The sequence below is a fragment of the Oxyura jamaicensis genome, chromosome 2 (genome assembly GCF_011077185.1).
Source record: "Oxyura jamaicensis isolate SHBP4307 breed ruddy duck chromosome 2, BPBGC_Ojam_1.0, whole genome shotgun sequence".
NCBI classification, from domain to species: domain Eukaryota; kingdom Metazoa; phylum Chordata; class Aves; order Anseriformes; family Anatidae; genus Oxyura; species Oxyura jamaicensis.
In genome coordinates, this window is record NC_048894.1 from 53555505 (window position 1) to 53573633 (window position 18129).

The 18129-nt window shown below is 40.5% G+C and overlaps 1 protein-coding gene across 1 annotated transcript in view; it reads right to left on the bottom strand.

Moving 5' to 3' along the window:
• NUP153 (nucleoporin 153) overlaps positions 1-18129 on the bottom strand; it is a 41913-nt gene that overhangs the window by 23388 nt on the left and 396 nt on the right. Inside the window, exons 2-5 of the mRNA XM_035316137.1 lie at positions 4684-4897; positions 2416-2664; positions 1077-1216; positions 872-994 (exon numbers count right to left, since the gene is read on the bottom strand). Of these exons, the coding sequence (XP_035172028.1) occupies positions 872-994; positions 1077-1216; positions 2416-2664; positions 4684-4897 (726 nt within the window). The remainder of the gene's footprint in view (positions 1-871; positions 995-1076; positions 1217-2415; positions 2665-4683; positions 4898-18129) is intronic.

The following is an 18129-nucleotide window of genomic DNA, read 5'->3' on the forward strand; positions in this document are numbered from 1 at the left end:
AGGTTTCCTGTAAGTGAGGTACTTGTACTGCCCTTTTTCCATTGCAGAAATGGACTGTCAGAACAGATCCAGCAAACCCATGTTTTCATTTTCTTAAAATTCCTTTTGATTTATTGATAAAAGTCACTTTGTTTTAAATACATTCCTACCAAACCTGATTTGACTTTCCTTTTCAATTCAGCTCTAACTAATCAGAGTTGCCAGCAGTTTTGATTTGCTATTTCCAAGAACTCTTGGGGGCAAATAACTCTCTTCAAGAACTATATGAATCATTCAAAATAGAAAGCATGTTAGTGCTTATCTTGAGACTGCATTTAGTCCTGCATGCCTCTATATAACAGAAGAACAAAGGATCAGCGAAGTTGATTTTAGTTATTTTTAAAGAGTGCAGTTTTATACAACATATCCATAGCATGAGTGTAGGCATGCTTGGAAAAAAAGATCCACAGATAAATATTAGCCAGGTTTGACTACTGTAGCTTTTGCTACTATAAATACAAGTTTTCAAAGTTATGCTGTCATTGTTTTTATTTGCATCACGTTATTTTAACATAATGTAGTCAGAGGCAGACAACGGCACTCAAATGGAATTTTTTGAAAGACCTAACAACAGAGGAAACCCCAACTACCAACAACTAGCCCAAACTGTCATTCTTGTTCTTTCTGATAAGTATTACCTGTGATAAAAACTGTTAAAAAAGAACTTAAACAGAAATCAATCTCTTCTATTTTGTAGACCAAGAGGGCAGAATATCAACTGTTACCACATATTCAGCTCCCTGCTCAAAGCTCCTTTGGCAGTGCTGCTTTTTTTTTTTATTATTATTATTTATTTCCATCATTATTTCCCACTACACTACTTTTCTCATACCCGATAAGGTTGAATATGTATCTGCTTTGATTTTACAGCTGCACCACCATAGGCCGTCTTTCCAGGGTAAAACGGCGAAAACCCAAGCTGGTTTTTCTTACAGTCAGACGTGCTTCCACGTGCCTAGAGAAACACAGTACGATAAGTGGATAGAAAAACAGGTACACATTCAAACTGATTAAAAGAAATACTGTGCAGTACTTACAGGATACAGTCCTTCAAAAACAGATAAACTGAATGCAGGTTTCTTAGAGCTAGCTGCAGAATGCTGCGAGACGGAATGAGTCCTTTCAGCTTCTGTTGCCCAGAGCAGTGATGAAGAAGTATTTTTTAAAACTGCAACATCTGCCAAAATGACATATGCTAGATGTAAATGCCTCTAGTACATACATAACTTTTAACAATAAAGATCACACTAATTCAAGTTCTTCAATACAGAAAAATAAGCATGACTTCAGCTTCTTTAAACCGCTCACATACAGACTGAAAATCAAGTATCTGCTACAAACTTGAAAACTGTCCACAGAGCTGCAAGTAGTTTTCAGCAATTTTAACAAGTTAATACTGTGCTTCCAATGCAGATTTTTTTTTCCTTTCATGCTAAGATAAAAGAGAACTGCATAAACATCAGTGCATTTGTATGGACAAAGCTTTTTTCTGTGTTGGTAAAAAGCTGGAGGCCAGCACAGATAATTGCACAGGTTTTAAACCTGGAAGATTCCCCAAAGGCTGCTGTAAGAGTCAACGATCTTCTTCCCATGCATATTTTACAAAGACACACCAGTAAGTTCTAGTGCACTCAGGTTATATTGCTAAAGCCCAGCAACTCTACTCTCAACTATACAAAAGTTCTCTGGAAAACCTGCTGAGCACACTTCAGTCCCTGTCTATACTGGGGACTAGAAAAAGCTGCAAACCTGCTGTTTGCCCTTTCAGTGAGAGGACCTAGATACCAATCTACATCGACACAATGCTTATTTTTTATTTTAAAATGGTGTGCTTTCCTTAATTAATTTGGCAAAAGACATGAAAGTTACTGACAGCTGAACCCTTCTACCAAGAAAGGTCAAAAAACCAGCTCATAACTTATGTCAGAGTAGTTTCCTTATCTTCTCTTGCTAAAACACAGGAAAACATCTTGTGTTTCTATTTGTCACCTGTAGTTATTCACATTTAACCAGCTGCCTGTTATATATTCTGAGTCACTCTTCCTTCTAGACAATCAGCCTAGTTGTCAAGCTACGACAAGTCAGCCTGATTTCCTACCATCCCAGTTCAAAATTTACATATAATCTAGCTGAAAGCGTGTATTTCAGCATCGACTCTTTGTAACATCAGGGTATCATAAAGGTATTCCAAAGCACAGTTCTATTAAAAAGGTGATAGGATTATATACTTCTAAGAAAATAAAAACTAAATTTAATTCTCGCATCAAAAGCTGACATTCACCTATTTTACTTACTAAGGTGATGCGGAATATTAAAGAACGCAAGGTACTTCACATTAAAAAAAAAAGTCAATTAAACAGAGAACACAAAGATCACCTTTGTCGGATGCTCTAGAGGAGAAACCACTAGTCGTTGAGATGTTATCATCGTCTTGTTGAGAGGTAGAATCTTTTATTTCTTTTATGAAAGAGAGTCCAGGACTGCCAATGCCAAATATAGAAGATGTCGAGGGCTGACAAGGTGGGACAGAAGAATCCAACACGGTATAATTCAAATGGCTCCGATGAAGAGCGGGCCTTGTTAACGCAACTGAGAAGTTCAGTGCTGATCTACTTGTGGATGGTTCTAGACAAGAACAGAGAGATAATTAGTTTTGCTATAGACAAGCACACAGAAGCCAAAACCTGTTTCCTATCAACAGCAATGCTATTGCCAAGTTCTAAGCACAAAAATAGAGAAGCCAAATTTAACTTCTTCCTCACCCAGATACAGTTTCATCTGTCTGGCTACAACAACAACACTGCTTGCGATACCGAGTATTAATGTTGCATTCAGAAGTAGTTAACTATGAGGTTTGATAACACCAGATGCTGACCCCGTGCACAAATGCTCTAACACTGACTTGGCCTTTCAGTAAATCAAACATACATACTCCTTCTCACATGCACAGCTTGCAATAAGCTTTACAAAATTTGAGATTACATGGTAAATTACAGATAACACTGCAGATTATATAATATTGGAACAAAGGTCATATTAATCTGAATACACAACACGAAAATTAACGCTTGCAGTACTTTTTTCCCAAGTTCTACCATATCAGCTCATGTTAGAGGCAAAACATCATCTCCTACACATTAACTATTGGGATTTAGACCCAAGGGACAAGTATGTTGACCCAGTAACCAGATGAGCATTTTTTCCTCTTGAAGCAAACGGTCTGCAAACAACGCCAGTGGCCTGGAATAGATGGCCTTGAAGTCTATCTTACTAAATGAATAGAACTATTAATTGGTATTTTGCCTGATGAAAGTCTACATTCTCCCAGGAATCTGGGGAACTAAAATGACTTTGATCAACTATCCTCCTGATACCTGCAGTGAAGCTTAAACTAGTTAGTTCAATCTTCATAACCACTGCAGTACCACTAATTAGCTCTCCAGACCATGAGCAGATTTGAGATACAGAAAGTTATTCAGGCTGAAGGCCACCCAAGCAAGGAATATAGGCTCCAGCACACTGATACCGCAGAGCTGAAGAAACACCATTTGTTCAAATATGCAGTAATAATTTTTTATTTTTAATCTTATTCTTAAGCATAGCAAGTAACACCCACAGTCAGCAACACAAGCCACAAAAGGTTCTAGGGTGCCCACCTGCTCCTGATCTCCTGGAGTTAGCAAGCTTGCAGTGCAGCTGTTCTTACTGAAAGCTCCTTTCACACAGTTACATAGAAAAGCCAACATGTGTTCCTCAGTCATGAAGACCTTCTCTATTCTTTTATCCAAACTTACTCCCAAGCTACAGCTACACAGAAAGCAATCTCCTTGTTTACAATTAGATGATATTGGAGGGAAAGATATTTCCTCATTATTTTTTGATTCTGCCAACAACAGAAGCAACTAACTTTCCACATTATCTATGGTTACCTACGCGCGCTCAGAGAAAAATTCTTTACTTATTAAAAGCTGAGTTCCCCAAAACAGCTAATTTAAGAGAAACTCGAATAAGAACATATGCAAATTCATACAACAGGACTACAGTAACAGTGAGAGGCACTGGATATAAGACAAAGTAATCTTTTATGCGATAAAGGTGTTGCAAACCTCATTGTCAACGGTCCAAATACCTTTTCAAAGACAACCCCCCCCCCGTGTAGACCTTAATGTTACTGAATATTTTAAGGATAATAATGTCATAAACCACATCCATGCACAAGTTCCCCAGTTCTCCATTAAGTTGACAGGGAACTTTACTAAATTGATCAAAGCCCAAAACAAAAAACAAAACAAAAAAAATCAGGACATGAGACGGAATTTTCCTCTGCCATTCTACCATCTATTATTTTGGTTTGAAGACTGCAAAACAAATGAGTTATTTTCAGCATTTAGCACCTGGCTAATAGAGGACGTAAAGTTAACTGATGCCTTCCAAGAGCATAAGATGTATGCTTCGTAATTGTGTATACAGTTTAAAGCGAAGACGGTTTCACAAACAGTTGTTTTGAATTTTTTGTTTGTTTGTTTGCTTTTTTTTTTCATTCTGTCAAAACCCTCTTTCCCATTTCCTTTTGAATTCAGATTCTAAACTAGAAATCTGTGAATAAATACAGATGGCCAGAATTCTGTATGATTTTTCACATACCTTCTCTATTAATTCTTGCTGGTTCAGGTGTCAATCTCTTATCGATTATGGTATCTTCATCTGTGTAATCACGATGGTAGTTTACCGGAGTCTCCTCCTGGTTTGCAGATTCATTTGCATCTACATACTCATCCTCACGTTTACTGAAATACTTCTGCAGCCATGCCGGTACAATATTTTTCACCGTTTCTGTCATTCTGCTAATTATTCCCTGCTTGAAAGAAAAAACACTTGTTTAATTACAGAAACACAGTCAACAGCATATGCATGCATACAACCTTCCACGGACCTTGAAGACAGATACTATACAGCAAATAATCAGAAGACGACGATGAAATTGATCGCTACATTTCTGGTGCACCTAAAATTCACCTAAGATTGATTTTCGACTACCTATCAGTTTCTGCACTTCCAAGGACCATGGCAAAGTTCAAAGTTTTGAAACTTCTGCCAAAATTCACCAGCAGGTCGTCAATCCACAAGGGCATCAGGAAACACTATGCCTAAATACCTCCTGACCTACAGACTTGTTCCAGGACTCTTCCTCTTCGCACCCTCACATGAAAACCAACTAAACCAGAAGTTCAGCAATTATCTACTGCTACAGTGAGGACCATACTACCCGTTAAAATCAGTGAATCTAAATATTTCCAATTTTAGTAATGCTAAATTGCAGTAACTATACGCACTAAGAACAGTTATGCTCTGAACAGTCAGGGTAACCCAGAAGATGTCCTGGAAGAAACACAGCTATAGCTGAGTAACAGTTGCCTCACTACAGGACCATTAAATAGATCCATTTTGATTAAATTTCATTTCATGGTACATTAAAGTTTTGGACCTCCAAACACTGCTATTCTGCAATTACTGAATACGTAAAAGCCATTTCCATCTTGCCAATGACAAGTTTGTTGTGATGCTTACACCCCACGTTTACGGAATGCTTATTTGTCGCACTGGTTTAGACGGCCGCTCGTTCTCTACCATTCCCTCAAAATTTCAAGGCACCCCCCTGCCAAAGCCCAGCCGCGCGCTGCAGATCACCCGCAGCACAGGTTTCCCTCCCTCTTGCACTGCCTACGGCCACGCAACGGGCTGCTCGCCTCCCTGGTGCGAGCACACATGAAAGCTAACTCAGCAACCCCATCGCAATGAGAAGTGGCAAGAGCTGATGAAGTTGAACAAAAATCTGTTTATCAGTTGCTAACACATGTATCAAGGGTTCTGGCTGGGTCTGTACCAACAGCTCTGCTCTCCTGCTTTTCTGGTGTCAGGCAACAGGATTTTCTAGTCTAAATTATTATTTGGGTGTTGAAAACTGGTAATATAGTTTGAACATGCAAAAGTTACAGTTCTGAAACAAGAACTATGCTGTATTCAACTCTTAACAAAATTAGCACACAAGCCAAAATAAAAGCCTGAATCACTTAGGTCTTCCATACATGATAACGCAAACACGAAACTACAGGAAATCTAAGAAAATTAGACACCCCTGAATCTGGGGTTAAGAGAGAGGCATACAAAGAGGAAGAAAGGAAGACAGAAAACACAAAGCCTTTCCCCAGAAAGTCGTCTTAATTCACAATTTGACATTTTTCCTAATTATCTGTAATTTCATCGTGTACTTGCACAAAGACAGAATAAATACCCAAGGACAGTTTAAACCATGCAGGACGCCACCAAATAAACACATCCATCACAGCTAATACATTAAAACACACACAAGTACAAAATGCTCTGAATGTTGCTATTCTTCTACATAAATCCTAAGCCCCGACTTCCCTACCAAAACCATTAAATGCATGTAATGCCATAGCTGACAGTCTGACACACGGTACCAGCAGAGGCAGCCCCATCCTCTTCCCCATCCCCTCATTTCCACGTTCCCCTTTTACTGGGGCAAATATTTCGCTCCTATGAATGGAAGCCTATCAGGAACTCATAGGGGATAAAATTTGAAAAAAAAAAAAAAAAAAAAAACAGATATTAGAACATGCCTGTAGGATTTTGTTGCTGTAGAAATCCTCCCAGTACAGAAAGCTGCCTGAGACTCAAGATGGAAGTCACAGCCACTCAGAAGAGCAAACACCTGGTCATCTTTAATAATCTGAGTAACTACAGAGTCTAGCTAGACGAATAATTAACCAAGATGACATTTTGCCATCCAAACCTAAAGCCAGACTGCTTCGACCCTTTCTTGCATATGGCAGCCTGGCTGATGCTCCCCACATCATTGGCATTTTAAGAATAAACTGAACCCCGAACAATTTCTTCAACCCATTCAGAAGCCAGAACTCACGGAAAGGAAGTATGGACAGCCTGCTCCATCAAACTTGCACATAGCGGAAGACAAGAAGCAGAGCTTTGTACTTCTGCATGCTGCCCGTCAATGACAAAGCAAGGAAAAGCAAAATATGCTGAAATGTACCCCCATTTTCCTACTGCAAAGCAAAAATGTTGATTAAAGGATTGCAAAAAGAGCTAGGCAGGCACTGTGAATGAGCCATAGCCTGTCATCTAACATAGATATTGCTAAAAAAATAAACAAACACTCCCCCCAGCAGTAAAACACACCCTGCAGATTTCCCATTCACAAAAAAGATTCAAGAAATTGAGAACTTCCCAATGGTATCTCCTACCTGCCCGTCACAGCTGCAGCCCAAGAAATAAAGCACCACTGCTGCATCCCTGTCCAGGCAACACAGTTCAGGCACCACCAACCAACTACACATCTAAGCACACAGCCCTGCTGCTCTTGCCAGAGTATTTTAGCAAAGTGCCATGCCTTGCACTGCTTGCAAAGCCAGCATTTCAATTTTACCCTAACACTGTTCTTATTCCTCAACTTTAGCACTTGGGCTTGAATGCCCTTTCCTTCCCTGTCAGTGGCAGGGCACTCTCCCCAGCACTCTGGTGCCACATGCTTACTCCTACAGCAAAATGTGCATTTCCATAGGCCTGAACTTTTAAACGGGAAGTAAAAAAGAAAAACCATCAAAATGCTGTGTTAGAATGGAGGTAAAAAACCTGATGCTTTCAGAATTATGCATATGGTAGTGAAATAAATGAAATGTGAGAGCTACCTATCTTTATTTCACTTACAAGTTCTGAGTTATTTCACAGGAAAAACTATGTTTAGTAAGTCTTGCAGTCCCTGCATTATATTCTGAAGTTCATTCACTCTCAGTGATTTTATATTGTATTACAGGTTCACTTTGTGAGTATTAAAATAAAAAAAAAAAAAATGCTTTTCACCTCCCAGCTGACTTCCCTCTTCTCTATTTCATCTTTCAGCAAGCCTAACAACTGGAATACATTAGACAACACATGCAAAGCAGAAAAGAAGGAAGCAGCTCAAGAAACATACAGACACATTTCCTTTTGGCACAGGATGGGCTTGTGGGCTGCCCAAAGCCCAGGCTCCCCGTGCCACAGTTATTTATCAGGCCTTCCCTCGATACCCAAATTCACTAGAGGTGTAACACCCAACAGGCTGCTGCACAAACGCCCTGCTTTCAGAGGAGGGAGCTGCTCTGGGGGCTCCGCGTTGCCACGGGACAGGCAGGCTCTGAATCAGTTTCACACCAGGGAGAGCCCCAGCCTCATGTAGCAGCGTTTCAGCCAGCGACTGTGCTCCAGTCCCTCAGCAGACTCAGAATTAGCCCGCTGATTTCAGCAGTTTGAGAGCTGCCATCAGTTTCAACAGTCGTCCGCTCCTCTTAAATGCACTCGCACGCTACTCTCATCCTAAAATAGCAGCAGGAAAGGAGAACAAACACAGAACATGAAAAAATAACCACTGAAAAGGCCCAATAGCTTACTAATAGGTATTTACAACAGCTCCTCAAATGCTGCCCATCCCAAGGGCCTGCAGCTCTGCTAGATATGTCTCAGTCAATGTATACATACGCCGCAGCAACAGTAGCTACAGTTACAGTTACCAGAGGCATGCTGCCTTGAGATGCATCTCTAAACAAAAGATACAGAGGGGGAAATACTCACCAGTAAACAAACAGGTGTCATAGTTTAAAGAAATGGTGTTTCAAAGTACTAAGGCGTTTATATAAAGAAAAAAAAAAATGTTAGTTTGCCTTCTGAACTCAAAAGCGGGTTATTTCTTGGCAAAAAAATACTTCAGGAATAGGACAGTTTTTCCAGCTTGCCAGGGGTCTCTCACACGGCAATGGGGGCAAAAGTGCTGGCAGGAATACTTGGAAACGACGCCTTACTGGAAAACATCTATTTTCGTAATGGAGTTGACATGTCAATACGAGAGACTTAAGGAAATCCCACTATTTGACAAAGGACGTACTAAAAAAAATTATCCAGAAAGGTTACACGCTAACGTGAATTCTTCAGAGACGCAAAAAGCACAACCCAAAAAAGAGCTAATTCATTAGATGCACACCTCTATAAGCATCAACTTTTTACCTCCATCTCAACTCAGATTATTGTATTTTCATTTTCTCTTCCAATTTCAGAACTCTCAGTTCTTAAAACATACGAATCTGTAAATCCTCAAAAAAGAAAACCTGCACTTGAAGGTGAAGTTCAGTGAGCAGCAGCGGATTGGAGGAAGCACTTCCCACCACCAAAGAGGATTTCCAGGCGCTCTCCATCCCCCACGGTTACCTTGTGCCAGCTCTGGTGCACAGCAGGCTGCTCTCCCTGCTAGCTGGATTCATTAAGGTGGCAAAACGCACGTGTTTCTCTGCTGGACTCATGAATTCAGCTGGCGTGGTGCAACACAAACGGCCCAGGAGGGAGAGCAAGATCAGGCAGCCAGGACAAGAGAAGGAAAAGACAAGACCTCTCCCTTCTTTTGATCGAATGTGTGCATACATGCAACCATGCAGATCGCATCAAACCGACCCAGACAAAAATTCACCTGTGGGCTGTGATGTCCTTCGGGAGCAGCCCCTGGTCCAGCTCACCGAGTGCTTACACAGACGCTGGTGCCAACGCGGGGACAGAAATGGAAACCCGACGTGATCCTCTCTCTTGTGCAGCAGCACAGGCGCAGACTGCCTGCAGACTAACCAAGCTTTTGCTGTCTAGGGAGTGGTTTCGGTTTGGATGTAGGACAGCAGTGTTTTAATTTAGAAGAAAAAGACAATAAAACTTACGGCTTAATATGAACAATATGTTACAGGAATGTCATTAATTACATGACAGTGGAAAAAACAACTACTTTATTTAAAGCAACTGGACTAGTTCAAATTTATTTCTAAAAATCATGAAGAAGGGATTATGCTTCCAGATGCTGAAGTGAACCTCGTTTTCCTTACTGTAGCTAGCTTTAGAACGAACTTCCCAGGGAAATTCTGGTGTTGTGTTACGTATCAGTGCTGCTTGAAGATCTCTCCCATGAAGACACGGCCCTCTGTTATCATTTCCACCCAAGTGCAAAAGGCCAGTAGATGCTCTGATAGGTAAATCAGTGTCTAACTCACTAGGTTAAATCCTTGTGGCACTGAACGGTCTTATCTCAAGTTTGGTCCACACCTTTAGCTGACAACATTTCAAAAGAGGGTGCAAAGTACAAGACACCTTCCTTCTTGGTAAAAAGCACTACTTTAGGCTGTAGCTAATCCTCAGCAGAGATCAGTGATGATGCTGTAGATCTCTGAGCGTATGTTTTGTGCTACACTTTGAGATAGACACCTATCGGCGCCAAAACCAAACATTTAAGATTCAGGAGACAAATTTCACTTATAACTTCATGAGCAGTCTTAGGTGAGTCTGTTCTTAAATCTAAGAAGGGACGCATAAGTACGGTTAGTATTTTTTACGGAACGACTGCTTCACATATGCAGCGTGGCTGCAGCTAAGTTTCAAAGACAGTATATAGAACTGCACTAACCAAAATGCAGCTCAGATTTTTTTTCCTTACCATACAGTCTAAACCAATTATTTTTACTTAGCAAGCACAACAATAGTTAAAACAATACCTGGTATCAGGATAGCAGACACTGGCATAACCCAACAGACAATAAGTTTAAAGTTTTCAAAATGATCGAGAAATACACTTCCCATAGCACCAGATGGTCTTTGCAGGGCCATTAGCAGTTATCAGATTTAGCAAGATGTATGATAACATACATTTATATTTAGGATTTAAATACACAATTTAGGCATAACATTGTCTATCTTATTTATAGGTATTCTCCATAAAGTAAAACACGATTCATTACAGTATTTCACCACCAACAAACATATTTGCCAAAAGAAACAGCAAACTCCCTATTCCCCCCATTTACTGTAAGTAAATCTGTACATACAAAGGCACACCACGTGCTACAGATCTGCTACCTCCAACAATATACTTGACGCCCAGCATTGAATTAAACAATATTTTCAGTGCCACTTTGCCTACAAGCACTCACAAGCTACAGCTCGCAGTCGGGAGGACACATTATGCAGGTAAAATGCAAGCAGGGGCAGGCCAAGTCCCACAACAGCTTCTGAAAAGATGGTTAAATGCCACTCAAAGGCAACTCACTTCTTGATGCTCATTGTCCCTGTGCCCAACACTTTCTAGTGCCGAAGAGACGTTACAGGTAACTTGAAACACATCTTACAAGCTGAAGTACTTTCTGCCACAAAATATAAGTCCTGGCACTTTGGAGTAGCACTCCAAAGTAAATCACAATCTTGTAACAAGAAGAATGGAATTATATTTTTTAATTAACTGTGGTGTAAATAAAAGATGTCAGTGTACTTTTATGCTCCCTCTGAACAACCTTTCCTGTCCATGCTGATCTACAAACAGAGCTGACAACAGGTTACACTAGCAGGCTGGCAAAAGGTATTATGTCACGCCTGTCATACATTCAGTACTTTTTCTTATAAACTATCCTGAACACACAAGTTAAAATGAAGTAATCAAAGAGTCACCTTCAGGCATTCTCTATGCTCACCTCAGATTTTAGCAAAACTAAAACTTTCCTACTTTTAAAGCATCATACACAGATGTTGTCTAGCGTGTAAGTTATACCACACAATTCATCCAAATCAGCAGAAGCTGCAATTAACTAGGGCACCAGAGTTTTTCCAATCGTGTTACATTTGACCCTGCTGCATGCACTCCCTAACAAGACTTAAGAGACACTAAAATGCTGAATCTCAGACACAGCTGCTTCAGCTGCAGCAGCAGCTACAGTTACATTTGTTGACATTTACAGCTAACCTTCTGAAGCTGCAAAGGTGATGTAGGCTCACCTCAGCTGCAGGGCCGTAACCTCCAGTTACCGGAGGCAGCAACATCCTTCCGGCCACGTGCTTTCGCCACAGCTCAGCTGACAGAAACAAGAGCAACTCACAAACATAAGCAATGTCTCTAAATACTATTCTCTTACGGGTAACAAAAAATTGCTGTTGCACAGAGATTTCTTTTTAGTGACTCTAGATAATGGCATCTACAAATCTGTATATATTCTACAGCTTTGTAAAGTAAGTTTAATAGCAAATACTAAATGATTGCAGTGTTAGAATTAGAATTATCATGCATCTGGCACAGTTGAACAGCTTGCATCTTTGGCTGGTCTTGGAGATCACCAGACCTACACCTCTAATAGAGGAAGGAGCCATGAGACCCAATTGCTTCAGGAAAAGCTTGATTCAACACAGCTATAGCTTAAAAGCAAAGTCAGCGAGCTTTCAGGACACACTCGCACAACTCCTTCCAACAGCAGAGCTATGGAGACACTAATAAACAACCTTGGCAAGGAGAATGAAAATTTTCTGCTGGCACAGGTATTTGCAAAGCCAGCACATGTGTTAAAACCATAGCTGTAGGACCTTAGTGCACACTGCTCCTACATTAGCGTGCACTTTTTCTGCAGCAAAGGTAGATTATTAGGAATTTATGCTTACTTTAAAAAACAGCTGGTGATCACAACCAAGCCAAACACACACACAATGACACCATAAGTAAATGCAAAGTGCAGTTATAAGTTACAGAATTCCAAAGGAAACTGCTCCCCAAAACATCAGTTTTATTGCCCTAACATGACTGTTTTAGTGCTATGCTAATTCCTAGACAGCAAGCAGAATAAATATTTAAAATCACTTCTTGTCAAAAGAAGGGGGATGTTTTTGTAACCTCTCCCACAACAACAAAGAAAAGGAAATGCTAGAGTTGAGAGGATCTTTTAATTAATAAGTATTTTTGTAAAGCAATCTAGAATACCACAATAACAAATACTGTATTAGCAAGTTGCAAAATGACTTACGCTTCAGGCAAAGTCAAACAAGCCAGTTCATACTCGCTTTGGCTCAATTTTAAGATGACCCAACCAACTTGGCTTGAAAGGGTTCAGAGAGTACTCACTCAGTCCCTAACAAAGCCGAGGGTGTACCAGCAGTCCTCCAGACATGGTGACAAATAGCTGTGAAGAACACTAGCTTCAAGTGGCTCAACAGTTAGCAAAATTAGTATCTCTTTGACTTATAAAAGTGTATTTAGATCCTACCTTTGATTAATTCACTAAAGAGGCAGGTAAGACCTGGAGGGCCTAGGCATAAGGAGAAAGCAGATCAAGGCTTTTAAGGAGCACCATTAAAAAATACGGAATGTAGCAGCACAAAGGGAAAATATTTGGGCACAAGGGAATTGTACAAGGGAAAATAATAAATATGTCCAGATGTAGGGCAGTTGTTCATGAAACTGAATAGATGAATTATTAAAAAGCTAAAAAGTAGTATTTTTTTTGTCTAATAGCTAAAATTCTTAATTAGAAAAATATTACAGACACTAATTCTTGAGCTTCAGACATGTATTTTATGTTACAAAAAGCACAGAGGAGTTTTTGTTATGTTCTCTTAGTAGCACGTACCATGCAACACACATTGGGGAACATTTCCCCCTTCTATCATGACTGTATAAATGACTACCCAACGTTTCCTAGTTGTACGATAGCTACACAATAAATAGCGGATTGACTACACGGAACATCAAAAAGATAGCAAAAAAATGCAGAATTTTTGCAGTTCAACAAGAGTAAAATGGAAAATTGTACCACATTAAAAGAAGAGTTGACTTGTTAAAAAACGGTCTGGAAATAGCAACCTTAGAGAAAAGTCTTGTAGCTATGATCTCGAGGGCAACCTTGCAATTTACAAAAGCTAAAAAACTTTTTTCGGCAAGCAAAAGAGATGTTGTACTCTATCAGAGCAGTCTTCTGAATCAGCAGCTCAGTTCCTCCACAGCAGGGGAGCAAGAACCAGCGCTAATTACTGGCTGGAGGAATAAATAACACAGAGGAAATGATGCGCCGCCAGCAGATGAAGGCAATGTGTGGTGTCCCAGCTTACATAGACATTTATTTCATCTGCTTTAAAATCTTTTGTCCTGAGACAACGCTCACTACTATTGTTTTTCTCCAACACTTCACAGCCCCCAAGGCTGTCATGACAGCAACAAAAATATTAATAAAACGGTATAGCAGTCGTATTCTACAATTTGTGGTACCGCTGACAGAACTGCTAGCCTAAATGAGAGAAAACTGTCAGTATCCCAGTTTAGAAAGCTCTTCCCCACCAGGATACATTTTTTGCTTTGGGTGGCAGTAAAAATCCAAGTCGTATCTTTAAACATCTATTCCACCAATACAATTTGATATTGCTGGGACAGAGACAAAACCTCTGAAGTCAATTACCAGCCCGTTCATTTAAAAGAATCTTTAAATACACTTTAAGCATTTCTTAACATCTACAAATATTTAGCTCAATGCGATACCTCACTCCTACACCAGAACAAGCAGGGAGATGCATACAAATATTAAAACAATCACCTAAGCAGATTTTAAGACATAATTCTATCGATAAGAATTAAACCAATAAAGTCATACTTGCATAGCTAGCTCCCTGCGGATGTTCTTTAATAGATTAAAGATTTTTATAAATTAGTATTTCCCTGCTTCAGGTTAACATGAACTAATTTACATTACTCAATAGGATATTCTAGGAACTCTTCAGCATGAGTTTCAAGATTTCCTCCCAAAATAAACTCGGCAGCTTGCAAGACTCCTTCTGCCCACTGCCTGCAGTCACTGCACGCCAAGAAAATCCCAGGCATAAATCAAACAATCACTTACAACTGGCCCACCTTCAAGACAGAAGCAGGTGATAATGTAATGATTTAGGCATTGCCGCATATAGTTCAGTCCTGATCCTGTAACTGCTCTGCCTGGGCAGAATCTTACATGGCAACTCACATGACCCTGTAAAACTCACCCATCAGACAGAGGTGCTATCTGATCGGGACTCGCCACGTTAAATGAATGGCTTTCTGGTAACATCTGAAGCATAAAACAGATTACAGGTATGTAGCAACTTAAGCTGGTTTCTTCAAGGAAAACGTTTGGATAGTTTTCCTTTATACCAGCGTAGCACATCTATGTTACGAGTATGCACTGGCATATGCATGTGTAAGAAAAATAAAAAAGCCAGCGGAAGTTTCGATCTACAAATATGACAGCCAGTATCAAAAAGCTCTGATGTGAAGCTTAACATGAACATACAGGTTAATGGGAAGGTTAAAGAAACTTTTCAGGTAAAACTAATTATTGATTTCTCATGCTTGAATCTGCCTGCACGACTTTAGAAGTCCAAGAGAGTCAAACTTCTCTGACATTTTCATTTGAATAATTATCAAATAAAAAAAATAATCCCCAAAGTTATTCTAGCCTCTTCTCCTCCTGTAGGGAAGCTGGTTAATAAGTTAACAATGCGAACAGTCATCCCAATAATGCATCCACGCGAGTAACGCCTGCCTAAATGACTGGGACAACCCAGCACTTAGAAGCACTTCTGGCCACATCCTGCAGATGAAAGCCCAGCATTGGACACAGCAGCTCCCTCACCCACACGTGCTCAGCTCTCAGGGCACAGATGCAATTTTAACCCAGGTGCCCAGGCTCCTTATGCGGTACAGAAGGAGGATGGATATTTCAGCAAGAAATGGCTGAGTAAACGGGTCACATGCCAAGCCCAGCATCATCTCAAGTCAATGCAATCAGCATGGAGCTGTCAGCACAGAGCCATTACGAAAGCAGTCCAGGGGAGGGAATCCTAACTTCTACTCCCATACTACCTAACCCAGAAATGCAGAAAGCTTTTTGTTTCTGAGGATTCCCAGCCCAGAAACCTTTGGGGTGGTTGAGTCTATACCATCTTTACCTAGCAGCACTGTTACTTTTTGTTTGTTTAATAATATAGCTGCTGACAGTGCCCTTCTTATAAGGCAAGATGGAAGCCCTAAAGGAAAAATACCACAGTTTAGTTCCTTCACCGGTGGGGCAATCTGTATCCATATCTCCATCTCCTAGCACAGTGCACAAGCTGAAAGTCACAAGCGCTCTCTTCCAGACAGCATCTGTTCACCTCTCCTATTTCATCCGGTTTAAAAAAAGGCACTAGATTTAAAAACAAACAAACATAAACATAATGAAGCAGGGCTCTGAAGTTTAGTCATCAGACATATGGGCAGAAAAGGGCAGGAAATAATAGGCTTTGGATGCTTGCTGCAAGGAACATCTAACATGAAATGAGAAACAAGTTCTGAAACCAGGGGCCAGAACCTGCACGTCTCCATTCTTGGAGGGCAACATTTTCTTATACATTCTCTTTCTGGCTAAGTGAATCATGCGTTCTTTTTCTGGATAGTAACACGGCCTCAACGAGGAGAACTGAAGATAACACACAGCTTGATGACTGGGATATTTGCCTGGGAAGTGGAAGATGTAGGTTGATCGCTCCAGGCAAAAAAGGAAGCTGAAGTAGGGTCTACCACATTCTGAACAAACAAACGCTTTAACTAATGGTTTTTAAAAAGCAGCAGCACCTCCTCTTGCAAGAGCCTTCTAAAGCTGTTGCTGTATTTTGTAGAAGACTGACTCTGCAGCTCATATCGGGTATGATCGGAAAATTCCCACCTGACCAAAATCCCCAAGAACTACGGTTAAATAACATCCAGAAAGCTGACAATCATGAGCTAGGCATCCTGCTAATCACCCCTCCTGCAGTAGGGAAAAAAAAAAAGTAAATTAGATATCCTAGGAACTTCAAAGCTGTTAACTATACTATCTGCAGTATCCAGGCACCTTCAGAGCTTAATGGTAAGAGACAGAGGGTTTGGTAGGCTGTAATTTTGATCACAAGCACACAAAATAGATCTATTTAAGTATTTCTACAAACCGACTTACTGACAAAAACTGTAGGGGGAAGGATGAGAAAAACAGTGGGGCAGGGATCCGAATCAGAGGTATAACCTCATGTTAAAATCGCATCGATCGCTTTCGTGTCTCCCTGACTGTGTCACTGAGAGAAAATTAACATTAAACCACAAAACCTTCTGCAGAGTGGATGTTATATTGAAAATAAACTGAAATTAACTGACAAATGCTCTAAGCAAGCTATCTACCCAAAGCTCATCCTATTATGTTACGGACATTTGCACGATTCATGATATTACAAAGTTATCTACTATAATAAATGCACATCTATCATTTTGCCTATTTATCAAATCATTACAGTATTCCCCCAATAAGTTACTCTTAATTTGATCTGCGTTGGATGTGCAGCATCCCTTCTCTGTGCAGAATCCCCCAGATATCCCCAAGCACGTGTTTGCTCTGGCACACTGTTTAAATAAACCTACTGGAAAACACAGAGAAAAAAGACAATAGAAAAGTTGGAAAAACCATCTCTGCTGATTATTTTTAATTCACACTTAAGGTTTATCAGTTATCGACGCAGTGTCAGCACACGCAAGATATGGCACTTTCAACATTAATGCACTGTTGAAGCCAGAGGTGTCAACGTTTGCTCCGTAAGTGTGGGGAATGTTTGTATTGCCCTTCCAAACCAGCTTTAGATGGACAAGATTGATTGTCAATATATGATATAAGGGACTTGGCATTTCTGCAAGTGATAAAAATCTAATTGAAGAGCTATCCATGCATAATGCTCCCTTGGTTTTGCATATGATACTTAATCCCCTCAGTTACGTTACTGATTTAATAGCAGAGAGGTTTTGGCTGAACGAACACGTGCAGAGGGCATCTCCAGAGCACCTTTCCGGGCACCCTGACGTTTCTTAGCAAGGAGCTGCTGGGAGGGATCTCAGCTTTTTCCCCCTCCAGCTCAGGGATTTTCACACCCCAAATCTATGGACCACTTTCATTGTCAACCTGCTGCTTTCACCATCAACATACCGTACCCTATAAAATGAAGGAGAAGTAAAGCCTGACAGGTAATGTGCAGAGAATTTACGAGGGTGTGAGGAGGGGTGCAGGGAGTGGGGAAAGCCCTGGGGGCGGCACTGGGGGGTCCTGAAGGCAGCGGGCTGGGGTTGAAGTGGAGGGTAAGGAGGGGGGTAATGGGCCGGGTAAAGGGGTAAGGGGGTAACTAAGGGTCTGCGGGGGTAACTAAGGGGGTAACTAA